This window comes from Pungitius pungitius, chromosome 8 (genome assembly GCF_949316345.1).
Source record: "Pungitius pungitius chromosome 8, fPunPun2.1, whole genome shotgun sequence".
Classification (NCBI taxonomy): domain Eukaryota; kingdom Metazoa; phylum Chordata; class Actinopteri; order Perciformes; family Gasterosteidae; genus Pungitius; species Pungitius pungitius.
Genome location: NC_084907.1, coordinates 9,995,728 through 10,013,973, shown reverse-complemented (window position 1 = coordinate 10,013,973; position 18,246 = coordinate 9,995,728). Strand labels below are relative to the sequence as shown.

The 18,246-nt window shown below is 45.3% G+C and overlaps 2 protein-coding genes across 3 annotated transcripts; one reads left to right on the top strand and one right to left on the bottom strand.

Annotated features, from left to right (window-relative positions):
* The first annotated feature begins 207 nt into the window (after positions 1 to 207).
* On the top strand, positions 208 to 11,613 carry csnk2a4 (casein kinase 2, alpha 4 polypeptide). Of its 2 annotated transcripts, none has more exons than XM_037490717.2 (13): positions 208 to 368; positions 2,204 to 2,532; positions 2,627 to 2,738; positions 2,835 to 2,936; positions 4,422 to 4,472; positions 4,622 to 4,681; positions 4,933 to 5,016; positions 6,756 to 6,866; positions 7,700 to 7,801; positions 7,936 to 8,036; positions 9,161 to 9,309; positions 9,389 to 9,463; positions 10,331 to 11,613. In XM_037490717.2, the coding sequence occupies exons 2-13, from the start codon at positions 2,432 to 2,434 to the stop codon at positions 10,441 to 10,443; spliced, it is 1,161 nt and encodes a 386-aa protein (XP_037346614.1). In that variant the 5' UTR covers positions 208 to 368; positions 2,204 to 2,431; the 3' UTR covers positions 10,444 to 11,613. The 2 variants fall into 2 exon arrangements, with proteins under 2 accessions (XP_037346614.1, XP_037346613.1); XM_037490716.2 differs by having other exon boundaries at positions 209 to 368; positions 9,389 to 9,475; positions 10,331 to 11,612.
* Positions 11,614 to 11,746: 133 nt separating this feature from the next.
* On the bottom strand, positions 11,747 to 17,091 carry slc2a10 (solute carrier family 2 member 10). Its single transcript, XM_037490715.2, has 6 exons — positions 16,798 to 17,091; positions 15,752 to 15,821; positions 13,742 to 15,007; positions 13,415 to 13,537; positions 12,715 to 12,850; positions 11,747 to 12,626 (listed from the first exon to the last, which is right to left on the bottom strand). The coding sequence occupies exons 2-6, from the start codon at positions 15,753 to 15,755 to the stop codon at positions 12,542 to 12,544; spliced, it is 1,614 nt and encodes a 537-aa protein (XP_037346612.2). The 5' UTR covers positions 15,756 to 15,821; positions 16,798 to 17,091; the 3' UTR covers positions 11,747 to 12,541.
* Positions 17,092 to 18,246: the final 1,155 nt, after the last annotated feature.

Sequence of the window (18,246 nt, the reverse complement as noted above, 5' to 3'; positions counted from 1 at the left end):
TTAGGATTCTCCATTTGATTGGAATGCTGCAGCGAGTGTATTAACAAGAACCAAGAGAAGTGATAATTTGACTCCTGTGTTAAATCCCTGCACTCGCTCCCTGTTAAATTAAGAATAGAATTAAGGTACTTCTCCTCACCAACAAGGCACTAGCTGGCGGTCGGCAATTGCGCAGCGGTTTGTCCCTCCGCGGCTCCCGTTGCGGTACTACAGGACGTAGGTGGCGGTAGTCTGCCATATTGTCTCTGATACAGCAGAAATCGCACACCGACGCGGGCACACACCGGTGACGGAGGGAGGCGAGGACCGTTGGCTTGACGAAACTCAGCTAACGGGGAAGTATTTCCGTCGTGGGCTTAATCAAGGGGGTAAATATCTACTTCACGCTTCCGTTGAAGATGCAGACTCCCGCTGTGAGTGGAGCCCAGCGCTCGCATTAGCCATGCTAAGGCTAGCAGGCTAGCGACTCGGGCCCGCCTAGAGCCGATAAGTCACTAACACCTTCTGCTCACACCGACAACAATTAGAGGCGGTTAGCTAACTAATGAGCATCTGCTTTGAGGCAAATTATTCGGATACATACAGCCCGGTAAACCGCTGCACCATTACGTCCACAAACACCATGTCAATCGCGAATATCGACCTTTCCGACGCAGTGTAACGTTAACTAACGTTACGTTCTTAGTCCGTGACGTTAAATGTGAGTTTATCTTAACTGTTCCACGTATTAAGTTTTGATCCCATCGTGGTCGCTTTCTTTTAGACTTCAGCGGGAACTCTGGGGAAAGTTGTGATCTAATTAATTCACTAACGTTAGTTTTACGTTAAATGGGCTTAAGCTAGGACAAACAGGAGTCAATCCGGAGGTGCGCGTTGCGGTGTCTTTAGAGTTAAAGATCAATATTTAGAGACTGGACTCATTCCAGATGAGCCCGTCCTGCACAGAATCGATCACCGGCGATCGGCGCACAATACAGTTTTGCGTCTGACATGCCTTATTTGCTCTGACGTAACGAACGCGTGGTCACTGGTTACCTCCAGAGAGAGCCAGGCCCTACGGACCCCACGGAAACGCGTGGCTGTCAGATAAGACCGCTGATTGGCTGTTATATTTGACAAGATTTATTGTAGAGAATCCAGTTTAATGATACAATGTAACGATCGTCGGTCATTAGTGCATGTTGTGCAATGCATGTTTGCAGTGGGGTGATGGCGGCGCGTGGAGTAGCGTAGTGCGCTGGCAGCCGCAAGGTTGGCGGTTCGACGTGTCCCTGAGCAAGACACCTAACTGCTAATTGCTCCCCCGGCAAAATATAAGGCATGGGTTATAGTGCAATGTAAGTCGCTTTGGATAAAAGTGTCAGTGCAATAAAGGTTTAACAACACGTATCAAATCGAGTGGCACAGTGTTTCACAACACCAACCGAAGATTTATTCATTGCAGAAAAACCTACATTTACGCATGACTCTTCACAAATGAGTCTGAATGAGGTCATCATCATCTCAGACTAGCCTATTGACGTTACCAAAAGATCTGCAAGGCTCAAGTGCGTTCATGCTTTTCTCAACCAAAGTAAAAATAGTTGACAATCTAGTCTGGTTAATACCTCAAATACTTAACATTGCGATCTAGGGAGTAGCATAGATTTGAAAACTACTTACATTAGGTGAGCAACGCCTCCACATTTTATTTTGTATAGCCCAAAATCCCACATTGCCCCAGAGGGCTAATCGAATCACTTTGAGCCTACATGTCGTCATTCACCCATTCACACACAGATGACCAGAGCTAGCATGGACAGTGACACCTGTCCATCGGGAACTCGTATTCACACCGTAGTCACGGCTACGGGAGAAATGTTGGTTACGTATCTTGCCCCAGGCGCATTGACATTGCAGACTAGTGGAGCCATTGATCAAAGCGCCAGTCCTTTAAATCGATGGACGACCCTGCTTTCCACTCACCCACGCTTGTCCCTATGAGAAGCGCTCTGAGCGGCGGCACATTCATGGTGTAGCGCTCGGAGGTAAATGGGCTGGTGGCAGCACTTTTTCTCTTGGCAGCGAGTAGTCGGGCGACCGGGTCGGCCAGAACTGCATGGGCGAAAAAACCACTGCGATGGGCGACGACACACTGAAACATGATCTATCAATAGTCATCATGAATTACATTTCTCTAACCCTCAACTCTCTCCTTTTTCAGCTATCCAACTGAGCCCCTGGTGGCCTCTCCTCCCCGTCATCAGGCAAAGCCCTCCCTCCCCTCCCCCCAGTCCCCCCACCCCCCCTCCTCTTGAGCCGCTATCTCTGTTGAGATCTACACTCTTCAACCCTTACCATCCCTCTGTCTTCCCTCACCACCCGGCCGGTCCTCCCAGTACTCTGACCATTGCAGTGAGATTTGCCAACCATCTCTGCCAAGCTGTCGGACATGTCAGGACCCGTGCCGAGCCGGGCCCGAGTGTACACAGAGGTCAACACTCACCGGCCCAGGGAGTACTGGGACTATGAGTCCCACGTGGTGGAGTGGGGGTAAATACATTGGTGATCCTTACACAACATTTGACGAATGGTGCTTGACTGGTTGCTGATGCTGATCGGTCGTCTTTATTTTTCTCCTTCAAAGAAATCAGGATGATTTTCAATTGGTGCGTAAACTTGGGCGTGGCAAGTACAGCGAAGTCTTTGAGGCAATCAACATCACCAATAATGAGAAGGTGGTGGTGAAGATTCTCAAGGTAAAGTCCTGCAGAAACGGTCTTGAATCAAGTTATTGGTTCTGATGGAATGGTTTAATCCCAACTGCTTAACTTTCTATTCCTCTTCATTTTTAGCCCGTGAAGAAAAAGAAAATTAAGCGTGAGATCAAGATTTTAGAGAACCTACGTGGAGGCCCCAACATAATCTCCCTCATCGATATAGTGAAAGACCCTGTGGTGCGTATCATATCTTGTACATGTGACTCTTTGGTCCTGAGAACTAAAGAGGACCTGTTTTCTGATGATTTCTATTTTGTAAGAACAAGCTATTGTTGTGTATGTTAGGGTTGTAAAGTTTCTTTACTGTACCATAGCGTGGGGAGCTCACCACCTGTGCGAGCTTGCCGTTTTCACTTGGGAAGTATGTGTCTGTAAGTACTTAGCCAGCTGTGGCTCACCTATGTGTTTTCAGACAGCCTGCTCCTGTGGTGTGCCTCACTTTAAACGAAAAAAAACAATGTTATAATATTGTGATCCAGGATTTCCACAATAATCATTTTAAATATTTTTTTTCCAATTGAACAAATATTGGAATACATGGAATCAAAAAATGTAACGTTTTTTTCAGGCATTTTAGTTCACTTATTACACTTATTAGCACTCATTAGTGCTTCAGTCAACAAGTCCCAGGGACTCTTAACACCATACAAGGTTAAGTTGACTAAAGTAGTGAGTAAAATTCTGAAATTCTATTTGGGTTCCATACAGAGTGGGCAAATTAGACTGGATCAAAAGTGCAATTTTTCAAAATACGGGCTACATAATCTACATTTTCAGTTTTTTTTTTTTTTTTTTTTGTCTCCATTCTCAATTCTTCAAAAAAACAGGAACAGCTGTAAAGTATTCTCCCCCATTCGGTAATGCTCAGAGTAAAGACAATCAACCGCTAAATCAACAATTTTTATAAATTTGTTGGCGATCAGTGAGTTTTCTGCTAATATTGTTGTAATATAGATGGGCCTGTTGATCAGACAGAATAACAGTGGAAATGACCCTTTTGGTTTGCATCTTTTTAGTAATGGCTAGTTGAAGCCCTCATTGTTGTTGGATCCTGGGAGGAGCCCCGCTTTCTATTTGTCATTCGTTCCAGTGCTAAAACAATGGGTTGTTTAACTGATAGAATGAAGATAAATTGCTTACTTTGCCAATACATCTCTAGGCGTTCATAAAGTGAAACCACTATTCTCTCCTCTTATGTATTATTTTACATTTTTATGTAATGCTCACACAAATCAAGCCGTTTGAAGACATCACATGGGCCCGGCATCATTAGACGTTAGAGGCTGATTAATAGACCAGAAAACAACTAGTCGATAAGTGGTTGATTAGCTGCAGCTCTAGGTCACACCGTAAGCCACAAGGCACCACTTTGTGGGTATGGTCAGCTGACTACTCAAGTATCTTTCAAGCATTTAGTGCCCTCAAACTCGATTGATGAAGCTTTTGGGCCTGTGGCTGAAACGGCTGTGTTGTGATTGTGGTCTATGTGCTGAGACCTGGCCGCTGCGTTGCTTACGGTGTGGCTGCGTGGTTAGTTTGTATCACTTCTAATGCTTAGTGCAGCCCCCAGTGAAGCCGAGGAATTGAAGTCGCTCCGGTGGTAGGTATAGTTGGTTGAGGCTGCATCACATTAAAGACGCACATACCGTTTTGTGTTTTCAGTCCCGGACACCCGCCTTGGTCTTTGAGCATGTCAACAACACCGACTTCAAGGTACATCTCTTCTCCGTCACTCTGGAAAATGTCGTCAGGCGAATGTTTTCTTGTACTTGTGCGGCTGGTTGGTTGTGCATGTGTGTCTGGTTGTCTATACACCGTAGGACGGTACCATACAAAGCCCATGACATTGCTTTTGTTCCTAGCAACTGTACCAGACCCTGACGGACTACGACATCCGCTTCTACATGTATGAGATCCTCAAGGTGAGTCCTTCTGGGTTCAGCTATCTGCCGGTGCTCTTGTTTATCCTCTAAATGGCACAAGGGGGGGTGAAGCAGTCGTAGACGACACGGTCTGTACATGCTGTTGAATAAAAACACAAGTCCAACACTTAAATCTAGTCTTTTTTTTTCTTTTTTGGGGGGGTGAATTAAAGAGGCTGAAGCAATGAGAGCAGCTGTATAATCCAACCGTTGCTGTTTTTCGGATGGATAACTAAGTTCTGTGTCCGTAGGCCCTGGACTACTGCCACAGCATGGGGATAATGCATCGAGATGTGAAGCCACACAACGTGATGATTGATCATGAGCACCGCAAGGTGAGTGATCCACGGGTGCTGTCACACCTCCCTTGTTTGGTCCAGACCAGAGAGACTGGGTCCGACACCTACGCCATTAGAACCTCAAATAGCTTTAACCCCATATGTTCTGTAATGCAATTCAATTCAATTCATTTTATTTTGTATAGCCCAAAATCGCAAATTACAAATTTGCCTCAGAGGGCTTTACAGTCTGTACACATGCAACATCCTCTGTCCCGAAACCCTCACATCGGCACAGGAAAAACTCCCCAAAATATGAAAAAACCCTTCAATGGTGAAAAAAGGGAAGAAACCTTAGAGAGAACGTCAGAGGAGGGATCCCTCTCCCGGGATGGACAGACTGCAATGGATGTCATGTGTACAGAATCAACAATGTAAAAGATGTACAATACATTCAATTCCTCTAACAGAAATGATACAAGTAATTGCAAGTAGTAGAACAGGTGTACGGCAGGACCACTGCAGGGACAACCACCATTAGATAGAACCACCATCCACAGAGGCTTCTGTGGGGAGGGAGAGCAGAAAGATGTTGGTTTATGATGACAGTAATATGAATCATATTTAAAGTAATGATGATGGCAGCAGCAGGTGTCAGCAGAGCCATGAGCCAGGAGTCAGAACCAGGGTCCGCACGAAACTATGATCCATGGAGTCCTGCTAGGCAGGTAATGCAGTGGTTCTCAACTGGTCTGGCTCCGGGACCCACCATCATCTCTTAATGACAAGCCAAATCGAGGAACATCCTAACATTTCAAATTTATTCAAAATCAAGTTCATAAGCTGAATTTTATATTCAGTATGTTTAATTATCCTAAAAACCCAATGTCTCCCCCATATCCGAATGGTTTGACCCAACCTGGCACACGCTGCTGAAAACATGGACGGACGAGCCGGCAAAAAAAAACGACACTCCGCTGCATTTAAAAAAGTCCCTTCAAAATAAGATCACAGGATGAATTTTTATTTTTTTTTAATTTTTATTTTCCCATGCAAAGGCCTGCGACCCACTAAAAACAGGTCCCACCCACCAGTTGAGAATCACTGCTGTAATGCATTAGTGTCACTCTTTCCTAACCCGGATGCGGTAGCTATGACACGTGACTTTCTGTGTCAAATTTGCTGAATCTATGGTACACAGGTACTACAGGAAAGTGGCACACTGAGGCGAGGCCCAATACCCTGAGAAGTTTCTGTGTTTTGATGGAGCGTCCCTGAAGTATTAACAGCATTGAAGGTCATGATGGCGACCCTTTTACAAGTGAAGACGACGACAATGGAGCTCTGCCCAAGTTGGCATGATAATAGACTGTCAGTCATCTTTGGAGCCGCCCATCCTTCATCCGGGGTCGTGGGGCGGACTCTAGTTAATCCCAACGTCTGGCAAGCGAGGGGGGGGGCGCGATAATAGAGCATGGCGTTAGCATCCTTTTACCGCTCTAGTGAAGGCAATGCTAACTTTTAGAATTAAGAGTATTTAGCACGAAAAGTTAAACTCGCTCACCAGTCCCCGCTGTCGAGAGGCGGCGACTTGTTTCAACTGGCGTTTGGGAAGTTGGTCACACTTATTGACGCAGAGTAGAGAGGCTGAATCCTACTTCATGCAGGTAGCAAGTCATTGGAATCCTTTTTGTTGCTGGGCGCATACATTCAATCAGTCTTTAATTTGTGCTGTTGAACACGACACGTTGCCAGTTTGTGGCTGCTTAACAAGTCGTTACTTTGTGCCTGAGCAGCTGCGTCTCATTGACTGGGGTCTGGCTGAGTTCTACCACCCGGGGCAGGAGTACAACGTCCGAGTCGCCTCCCGCTACTTCAAGGGACCCGAGCTGCTGGTGGACTATCAGGTACGTCCAGGGCTGCTTTGCTTTAGGGGGAGTTGACAGTATTTTAATGCTGATTTAATGAAAGATATGATATGGTATAGTTCTCAAAATGAGGCCACAGCCCGTTAACAGCTGCTGTCGATTAAGGTTGTAAGACACAAACAAAGGATAACTTCGCGTTACATACGTTTCCCCCTCATACGACGTAGTCGCCTCTTTGGTTATAACATGCTGGGGTCTGTTTTATTATAACCGTCCATTTTGTAGTTTTAATGCAGTAGCTTCCTGAAGAGGAAGCGTTGTTTTGTACAACTTGGTACCTGGTGCGGCCTCTATTTTACTGAGGGGCCCATTTTCTAAAACTTCTACATTCCTAGTGAGGTAATAAAAACTACTTGGAGCCTCTGCTATGACACAGATACACATTGTCATTAGGCTTGCTCCTCCGTATTGTTGACATTCTTTTAACCACCATAGTTTACACATGGACATTCTTTAATAACAAGTGTGTTTTTAGTTAATTCATGCATTTCTACAGTACATAAACATTTGAATAGCAAACCAGCCTGTTAAGCCACACTAAGCCAGAGGCAGAGAGCAGGGAAGCTAGTGGCCCTTTTCAACTAAATCTCTCATTCTGCTTCCATTTTGAGTTTTGTGCATGTTAACCTCTGTTATACAAGTAAGTATTGCAGTGTGAGTAGATTGGATGTTACTTTATCAAAGGTAATGTAGTAGAGACAGTGCTGGATCTCTACAATGTTTGGAAAGCCAAAGAGGACCCTCAGGGTTTATATGAACTTTTTTGTTTCATGGAGCTACAGCTCATTGACATGTTGGCGTGTGTGTTTCAGATGTACGATTACAGTCTGGACATGTGGAGCTTGGGCTGTATGTTGGCCAGCATGATCTTCAGGAAGGAACCCTTCTTCCACGGCCATGACAACTATGACCAGGTAAACTGTGTTGCTACGTCCCTTTGAAGGCCACATCGGTACTACAAAGGACATGAGCGGCTTCAATATGGATTAGTATCCGAAAGGTGGAAGTACCGTGTACAAACCGTCTGTTCCCGTTTTTCTTCCTGTAGTTGGTGAGAATAGCAAAGGTCCTGGGGACTGAAGACCTGTATGACTACATTGACAAGTACAATATTGAGCTGGAACCGCGCTTTAATGACATTCTGGGAAGGTGAGAGATGATGATGATGATGTGGGTAATAGTGTCTCGGGCTGTAGGCTCGTGTTTTATAACTATTTTTAGCACCTACACACAATCAAGGTGAGTCTGAAACGTGTGTGTGATCGATGCCAATCTCGAATAATATGTACTATTTAGTTTGTACAATAAAATAAGACTAGGGATGCACGGCATAAGATCTCCTTACATTATGAAAAGTTACGCCATATCCGGCAGGCGGCAGATTTTATTTTTACACGTCATCACAGAGCGCCCGGCGGTCGGAGCTAGTTGTCTCACGTGTGTTGAGTGAGTCATGGTTATAACTTTAACAACAATCAATAACACATAACAAGCTCTCTTTACAGGGTAAAACACCACAACACAACAGCTTGTGACACATGAACATTTTGTAATACTAATAATTGTACATTTATTTAATAAAATCCCTCACAACAAGAAGTAACTCTGTTGCTACATGAAAACACGAAATAGAACGAATCAGGAGGCCCAACGAGAGACCAGAGATGCACCAACACAACTTGTGCCCAAGAGAGGAGCTGCGTCTGTTTGGAGGGTTTTTGGTTTTGATAAATCAGACGCAAGTTACGTTGGATCAGAAAGTCTGTCGAGCCTCTGGTGGCAACACTAGCAGCCGAAACAGGCTAACACGCTAACAAGCTAACTCGCCGGGCCAGTTGCCAGCGAGCAGCTGTTCGAGTACCCGTGGTTGTTTTTGAGGTCAATGAATGAATGTGTTTACTTAAAAGCAATACTTAATACCGTGATGTGTATTTTTGGTCATACCGTGCAGCCCAATATAGACCTGTTCAATAGGGAAGAATACCATAATGACTTCTGTTGTGATTTGGCGTTGTATAGAAAACGAAACCATTACTTTTTCTCCAATGTAATCCTAGAGGAATCACTGAATATAATAGATATTAGAGTAAATAATGGTGTTTTCAACTTCCTGAGCTCTAAGCCACTTAAAAGTTTACATTCCTTTTATTTCCTGATCATTTGAATAGTTTTTTCATCATATGTGTCTTCATGTCAAGCGCCCCTCGGTGTCCACCTTCTTCAGTGCAAATTAACGTCGGAATGAAGTTTGCTGATTTGTCTTTGGTCCCCAGGCATTCCCGCAAGCGCTGGGAGCGCTTTGTCCACAGCGAGAACCAGCACCTGGTCAGCCCTGAGGCGTTGGACTTCCTGGACAAGCTGCTGCGCTACGACCACCAGGCGCGGCTCACCGCCCGTGAGGCCATGGATCACCCGTACTTCTGTAAGGGCTTGATGGTTATGACGGGGAATTCACTATCGTGTCACAGAGAAAATAATTCTATTCTTTGTGGTTCCCGCAGTCCCCATCGTGAAGGACCAGTCCCGTGCGGGCGGAGCCAACCTGCCTGGTGGGAACACCGCTGTCAGCTCAGCCGGTATGATTACTGGTGAGGGGACACGCCACCGAGTGATCACTCTGCCAGAAAGAGACTGCTTAATGCCTAGTGTTAATACTTGATTCTACCAAGTGCAGATAATTTAAGGACACAGCGAAAGAGAGAACACTTGCAGAGCTGGTTCTACTCAATTAGACAAGACTATTAAAATTCCATTACAATTACAATTAAATCGCTTTATTTGTCTCTAAGTGTAATTAGATTTGGGTTGCAGTTTCAAAAGCTTTGAGCACATATAAATCTCCTACACTTTGTGAGAGAAATGGTTTACTCCTTTGCCCAGTTAGAGTACAGCCTAGAGCTTATGATGGAGATGGAAGAGGAAGATGTGGAGGAGGTGTCATCGTAGCTTGCCTGAGCTTATTGAATGAAATACCTTCAACAAATGCTTTGTTAATCAGTCACTATTTTAGCTGTAGTCGATTGGTCTAAACAATACTGAATCCTCAAGATTCTAAATGATTGATGATATATTTCATGTTATTTGTAGTGAATATACTCCCTAGAGCTGTTAACAGATATAAATGTACATTAATATTTGATAAGTACCATCACCTTGATTTATTGAGAATGAAATACAAGGTTAGGTCAAGTTGATGGTGGACTAATTTAACACCCGATATGTGAAAGTTGTACTCCGTATCATTGGCACACATTTAATGCGATTTACTAAAATGACATTTTGGTGATATTTCCAAGAGCAAGAAGGAGGGACGACATTTATTTTACAACACGCGCTCTCTGTCTGCTGGTGTGTGTACCCCCCCATATGATGGTTGGGGGAGACTGTCTGAAGTTCACAATGACATGTGTACTGCTGTGACCTTTGCCCCTCTGTTCCCTCAGGTATCTCTGCCTTGCCAGCATCCACTGCCCTGGGCCCCCTGACTGGCTCTCCGGTCCTCTCTGCTGCCACCAACGTCCTGAGCACCCCAGTGCCCGCCGGTGCCCCCCAGTGACGTCCCACACAAACCCTCCCCCCCACAACCCAACCACCCACCCTCTCCTGCCCCTGAGCAGCTTTTAAAAGGGATGTGGCTCTGCCAGCCTTCACTATTTTGTCCCCACCAACCTCCTGGCTGATGGACGCCGACGTCTTGAAATTAATTTATCCCGCCCCTCCTTTTCGTCCTCGAATGAACTTGTTAACTTGACATCTGAAATGAATGTTCTGTGTAGTTTGGAATATACAGGTACTCCTTTCATTATTTCCCGCGTGCGTGCGTGTGTTGAGAGCAATGGTTCTTCTTCCTTAGTTTGGATTGTGAAGGCAACATGTAAAAGGTGACAGAAAGTCGTTGGACCAAAGCGGGCTCCTCCTGTAAGGTTTACTACTGCAGCATTGTCAAAAGCCACCCGATGACACTTAATCAGTCTGGTCACAAGTCGACACCCTCCAGATGCCGCTGTTTGGAAAGTGTTTGGTGCTGTTCTGTGCTCCAGGTGTGTGTGAGAATACCACGACACTGGAACACTTGCTCTGCCTGAGTAGTTGTGTCTAGCCTTTTTTCTAACCAAACCAGATCACCAGTCTTCTTTTTGATACGCGACTGTCATGAGCTCTTGTTAAGTGTGGAAGTGTCCCAGGCTGTTGGATACAGGGGGGCCACCGAGTGGTTCCCTAGCAACTCCTGTGTTGTACTCTGATCTCTTTTAAGGAGCCAGGTAAGGTTCATTCAGGTTCTCAAAGAAATGGTTTCTCAAATGTGCTGCTCTCCACTTCCTTGAATGACTTCAAGTGGCTTTTCTTGAATGACTTCAAGACGTAACCAAAGTTTACTCAGTCGGTTGGAAGACGAGACTGACCAAACCTAGTTTTGTGGGAGTTACTCGTACTGTAATGCAGGCCGCCTGTGTGTCGTGGTATTACTACAGAACCATGTGCTGTCGGTATAGGCGTCGACCTGTAGTGGGCCCCCGGGCTCTGAAGACCACGACACCGGGTGTCCCCCGAGGTTGGGTGTTGAATAGCACTTGAAAAGTGTACGTTTTAGTCCCTGCTCTGTCATGCGCATCTTTTTTCTTTTTCATTTTCTTTTTCTTTTCCAAACTTGCAAAATGCAAATAAATCCAAACATGTATACATTGACCCGAGAGCGGAGCAGTTGAAGTCCCTACATCACTGTATATATTTTTATGTCCTTATGTAGAAGACTAGTATTTGAGAAATGTGTAAATAAACGTGTTTTATTTATCAAGAATGTGTTCTGATTCATGATACTAATATTGCTTCATTTTAGACCTACCATGTAATTTTCATTTTATTACAGCCTCCGTCCTTTCTGAATGGGAGACAAACCCTAAACCCCTCAGGGACTCGACTGACATCACCTGCTAAGTGGTTGAGTAACTCTGAGGGCTTTAAATGCTGTAAATATGAATTGCAGCACTTTGCAACATGTCGCGTCAACAGGACTCGAATGTGGTTTCAAACACTGAACGATTAGACAATCATACGGAACCAAACCAATCATACGGAGTCAGCAGTAACGCGTTGCAGAGTGGGATCAAGTGCTTTGAAATATGTTATCTGAACCTGGAAATTGTCATTAAGGGTCTTCCAATAACCTCCCCCAGGAGAGAAGAGGGAACTCTGCTGATGAAATAACTGGATTGATGTTCAGGAGGAACCCTGTCCTGGTCCTCTGGGACCTGCTCCCTGACGCAGTCCCTCCAAATTTCCCTTTGAGCAACATGTTTGCATAAAATGAATACTGTGTAGACTTTTTAATTGGGAGGCACTTTAGAAAGTGATTACATTGACCAGTATGACCAAGAGGAACACATATGAAGTCCAATGACCTAAAGGTAATATTACAATCCAGTTGGGAAACATGTTAAGGACTGCTTCTGCTACAACAATCAAAATGAATACATTTATACACAAAGAATACATTTTTAAAAATGGAGACCACCCAAAATGTCCCAAGACCAAAAGGCACTTTGTTGGCATGTTTCACAAATATACCAATCATAAAGTGTATTCCAATAGCAGGTGCCCCAGAGGGTTCGGTTATGGCAGGCCTGTATGGTAATAAACATCATTCATGTGAGGAATCACCCCGACTCGCTGACTTGACAGTGCACTCTCTGGTACTGTGGGGAAGGACGTCTCCAGCAGCACCCCTCGCTGTGGTAAAACCTGCGGAACAAGGCCAAAGACACACACATCAGGGTCTCGCGCCACTGCACAGGACGCCGCGTATGATTCAGAAAAATAGAGACGGTACTTGTTCAAACACAGCTCCTTGTCGATCTCCTCCAGAGTCTTCCCTTTGGTCTCTGGTAGCACGAAGTAGAAGAAAAGCCCAGCGGCCACAGCGGTGATGCCGTACAGCAGGAACATCCCTGACAGGCCGACGCGGTCTGTTGATGGAAAGCACGTCACTCAGTGCAAAAGGGACGGAAGAGCGCTTATCCATTCATTAATGAGTCTTTCTGTTGAAGCTAGAGTTGGTTGTCTTAAAAAAAACAACTAACATCCCCATTACATCTCAACTCAAATGCTCACACAGAAAAGGATCTGACATCAGTAATAAGCCCGTCCAATCGTTACATAAAAGGACAGACACAGATCGCTCCGTGTGTGTGCTGAGGTCCCGTTAGCTGCTGAGCTAACGCCGTAGCTATGCCCTAAAAGTAAGTCCTGCTGCACGTTTGATTCTGATATTAAGATTCAACGCTGGATGTAAACACACATTCGCTAGGACCTCAACCCTGCAAACAATCAGAGAAGGTCATGAAATGCTTGGATGCAATCCATCAGTTTGGCTGTGTTCCACAAGACTTTATTTCTAGTTGCTTTCTTATTTCTGACACATTGGCTTGCAGGGATGTTTATGAAACAGAACTAACGTTGCTTTGATTACTTACACCTGCACTGTCACGAGTCAAAATGTCCACCGGAAGTAATGGTGCACGGGAACTCACCGATAAAATCCAGGAAAGTGAATGTGACCAACAGGTTGGCGGCCCAGTTGAAGCAGTTGGCGAATGCGAATGCCCTTCCTCTGATAGCAGCTGGAAATATTTCACTCAGGAGAAGCCACGTCACTGATCCAAGATAAAAAAAAGAAAAATTAACTAAACTTCAGAGCGGTACTTCAAACAGGCTCGATGTTAGATAACGGTATTCTTAAAGATAAAGCTGCATTAAGATTCTTTGCATGCTATCAGATTGAAAATCCACATCAATTCAGGCTTATATTTAATACATCTTGCCACGTTTGGCTGTAAAAACACAAAGAATATACCAACTTGGTCCAAATCCAAAGGAGTATGCACTGACAACCGCCATCATACACGCGAGGATGATCCAGTTTACCACCGAGCCATGGGGGTGCAGAGGAGATGCCGCAGGAACGCCTGGTTGATTCAGTAAAAACCCATCGAGAGCCACATCTTTATCTTGAGTGCTGTTCTCTAGGAGTCTTTGGCTCTGGTGTAAAGGCATGTCCAAAACTGATTGATTACCAGGAGTTGGAGGATGCAGATTTGTCCTGTTGACCAGAGACTCACATGGCCTCCTGGCATTCATCGCTGAACCTCCACTGAGGAGTCCAATGGTTATCAGACCCAGCGCCATGACGGAGCATCCACTGATGAGCAGGGGCCTGCGCCCGACCCGGTCCGAGAACACCACGGAAATCAGAGTAACGACCACTTTGACCAACCCCAAGCCCACGGACGCCAACACCGCCGAGGCATTGCTCTGAAAACCCAACGCATGGAAGATGGTGGAGGCGTACAAGAGGACATTCGGCTGGCCTGTGAACTGCTGGAAGAGCACCAGTCCAAGGCCGATGAGAGTCCTGGTCCTCATGTTGCCTTTGCGCTGGAAGAGGTACATGCTGTTGTACTCAACCGGCTTGCTTTCCATGCTGAGGCAGACTTCGGGGTCACCCGCGTCCACGGTATTCATCATGCCGCTCTCAGTCTGAAAGCTATATCTCGGGCTTGAAGATTCCTTTGTGCTGGACGGGAGGAACCAGATCGAGACGAACTGAATCATAGTCGGTACTATGGCTAATCCAAACATCCACTTCCACCCTCTCTTGGCGTCGGACAGGATGTAGTTCATGGCGTAGGCTGCCAGGATGCCCACGGTGATCCCGGCTTCATACAGAGTAACCAGGAGACCCCTGCGATCCGGGGCAACCATCTCGGACACAAAGATGCAGCAGGACATTGAGGATATACACATGGCGAAGCCCACTATCATCCTTCCCACCACCAGTGCCGAGTAGGAGTCGATGAGCAGAACCAGACTGCCGGTCAGGATCAAGACGTTGCCGAGGAGGATGGAGTTCCTGCGGCCCTGGTGGTCGATGAGCCAGCCGCCCACGATAGAGGCGAGCAGAGCTCCTGCCAACAGAGAGCTGACCAGCGCCTCCTGCTGGACACATGACAGCCTGAACTCAGCCTTGATCTGCAGCAGAGCTCCTGAGATGATGCCCAACTCGTAACCAAAGACCAGGCCACCCAGAGTGGACACCAGGCTGGCAAACAGGAGGACGGAGCTACCTAGGGGGAAGGAGAAGAAGATTCACATCTACACAGTAATCTCTAGGTGTTAATATTTCCATTTCATTGGAGTGCCATTTTAAGTGTTACCATTCACAATAGTTCAGAGAGAGCTGTATTTACAGGAATCCATTCACCCATCCAGATCATTAGATCCGACTGAAAGAAAGGGCCTTTCATAACACTTCTCTTTAAGTGTCAACGGTTCTTTACCAATAAAGTTGTTGCAGTGATTTCTGAGCTCCCGTTTTGTACATCCAATCACAGGATGGTTCATACATTATAGTTATAGTATGTATTCCATGTGAATGAGACTTGTTCCGTCCAACTGGCAGCAGATGCCTCCCTCATTGACCTGGGAGTCTTTCATGTGCAGTGTCTTTTGACAGAAATGCAAATGAGAGCTGCTGAATGTCCCTACTGACTAACAAATACACTGAGGTCCATTATATTAGAAATATGAAGCTCAAAACAGCTCCACACTTGGTCCATGAGTAAAAGCATAAAAGTAATGTGCTATTGGAATGGTGGATTACAGTAGAATAGTTTGGGGATTGTTGGTGGCCATTGATCGTCTTATAGCCTCAGCGCTTTCCTATGTCCGCTCCATGTCCGCTGTGTATCACAGGTCACAATTACAGCCTGAAGTGCGTTTCATGCAGACGACACTTTGCTTCTCTACACCAGAGCAGAATTAAACACGCTGTCCATACAGAGCTGCATTACGTTGGAAAAATCACTTACCCATTGCTTCTCCTGTTACATTCACATTTCAGTCAGGCTGTGCAGGTCTGGGTGTCTTGGAGGACGTCCTCTGTGAAGTAGAAGTTCAAGTTAATATGATAACAATGATAGGGATAATCTCCAGGCCCAGCAGAGCCATTCTGGTCGGGCCGCCACTGGGATTCTTGTGACCTGGTGTTCGTAGGAAAGACAAGGGAGCCTATGAGAGCCTGTTGCATCTCCGTCTCCATGACAACCCTTTTGTAGATGATTTTATGAAGGAGGGGGGGGGGGGTCTACTCTAAATGTGCTTGACATGAATACACGTCTGTGTGGCCATCCGTCAGCTAGTCTCCTCTCATATTATCGTGACCTGCAGCAGTCAGGACGAGGTGTGCGAGTGTGCAACACAACCCAGACATAAGAGCAACTGTAGCCAACACAAAAGGACCAGGAGAGGTGGAGGAGCACACGGGGGAATCCCAGAGGACACTCATTGTTTTTGTAGTTTTCCGACCAGGATATGTGACACCTAACAGCCTTATAGCACCATAACCAATCAGAAGGTTTAAATCAAAGTTGACTTCAGTTCAGCTGGGAGGAAAACACAATATCCCATTTCAAGCAGTGGAGGGTAGTCTATGCATATTTATAACAACATGTATAATACAAATAGCATGTTCTCAAATGTCAAGTTTAGGGCTCTTAACAACTACACTAATAATTAGATATACAACTTGTTTTAAAGTTTAAAACGGGTATTCTGGTTAAGGAAGTAATATTATCTAAATACTTTGAATTATTAAACGGCAAGACTCATGCAGCAGAATTACACCGTAACGACATTTGATGTTTGTTCAGTGCATTTTAATGTTACACAGGTCCAGGGTGAACTACATTGTACATTACGCTGGGTAGTTCCACATAAAATACTTGCACTTTGGAAGTATTTACTCTGCTGGTATACTAAAATAGTCCCTCAAAACAGTTATGGAGCAGTGGTAAGAAGTCGCATTCAATGGAAATGAAAAGAAAGTAATGTAGCCACATGAAGTGAACCTCCTTACCAGGTCTTCCTGACCCGTGGAAGAGAAGAAACAGAAGAGCCCGTCGGTGGACTCCAGACCCGTTATCCGTCCGCTCCGTCCCGGGCTGAGGCGGTGTTTAAGCGGGAAGCACGCAGCGATCAGTCCGTCTCCTCGCTGCGGTAGTTAGGAGCTCCGGAGACATTCAGGAGCTCCGGAGACACCCAGGAGCTCTGGGGACATTGAGTCGGCCTCGGACTGCTGTGTTTTCGGCTACGAGACGGACTCGCCGTGGAGGACCGGGTCCCTGCAGGAAGTGGGAGCGACGTGGCAGCGGTGTCGGGTTACACGAGGAGACAATTGTCCCAGGAAGGACTGTCTTCACATCATGTCTCATATCATAATCATAGCGTGTATGAGGGAAGTACTACTTTGACTCAAGTATTCCACAATCTGAAGGCAGCACACAGAATGCCATGCTATTGAAAATATAAATGTGTCAATGAAATACATATGGAAGTCAACAATGACAGAATGTGAATATAGCAACTAACATAAACACATAAACAGAATCATTTAAAAAACCAAACTAATGAAAATGACCTGGACAAAACGATGGTAGTCCTAGAAAAGATGGACTATCATTTGACCAGAGGGACATGTTAAACCAAGGTGTTGTCCTGAAATTAGCATTATAGGTGTCTTCAAGGTTGTAATTAGTCAGTCAGCCCATTTAAAGGGTGAAAAGTAGTCGCTAAGGAGACAGTCGGCTCAGGAGATCAGAAAGAACATGATAGACAAGCATGTTGAAGGTAAAGGCTTCACGACCATCTCTGAGCAGCTTGATGTTCCTGTGACTACAGCCTCACACACTACTCAGAGGTTTAAGGTTCGCGAAGCTGCTAGAGGAACATTGATGACAAATTGAAGAGACGGATAGTGCGAATTGTGACCAAAGAACAACTTCCCAAGAGATTAGAGCTGAACTCCACAGTTGTGGTACATCAATGTCCGGTCGCACCATCCGTCGTCGTTTGAGCCAAAGTGAGCCTTGTGGGTTTATCTTTCCTTATGGCACCAAAAATGTCCATTTGTGTTATTTGCCTTTTACAGTTAGTCACTTTGTCCACATAACCGATTTAGTGTTCATATTTTTCTATAAAGTGTTATGTGGTCAACAGCACATCATCGATACAGGTATTTGTTGAAAAAATGCTATGAATGTATTTGATCAGATTAGAACACCATTAGAACAATATGAGCCACCGGCACCTTCACCTCCTCCAGCAACAACATATAAGGTGCTCATGATAATTCATCCGAAGCATCTAGCCAACAATATAACTGAGTGGTCTCGTCTTATAAATGCTGATGGATGTTTTGGCAATTCCACTACGGCTTCCTTACTTCTAAAGTCAGCTTCAACAATGTTACACCTCAATGATTTTCCTTATTTTGTTTTAATTGATCCTTTTGCAAAGCCAAAGATCA

Coding starts and splice junctions, on each gene's coding strand:
- csnk2a4 (XM_037490716.2), top strand. CDS start 2,432: ATGTCAGGACCCGTGCCGAGCCGGGCCCGAGTGTACACAGAGGTCAAC. Junction 6,867..7,699: donor AGCTGCTGGTGGACTATCAG/GTACGTCCAGGG, acceptor TGTGTGTTTCAG/ATGTACGATTACAGTCTGGA. Junction 7,802..7,935: donor GCCATGACAACTATGACCAG/GTAAACTGTGTT, acceptor TTCTTCCTGTAG/TTGGTGAGAATAGCAAAGGT.
- slc2a10 (XM_037490715.2), bottom strand. Junction 13,538..13,741: donor CTCCTTTGGATTTGGACCAA/GTTGGTATATTC, acceptor ATCTTGGATCAG/TGACGTGGCTTCTCCTGAGT. Junction 12,627..12,714: donor AAGGAGCTGTGTTTGAACAA/GTACCGTCTCTA, acceptor CTTGTTCCGCAG/GTTTTACCACAGCGAGGGGT.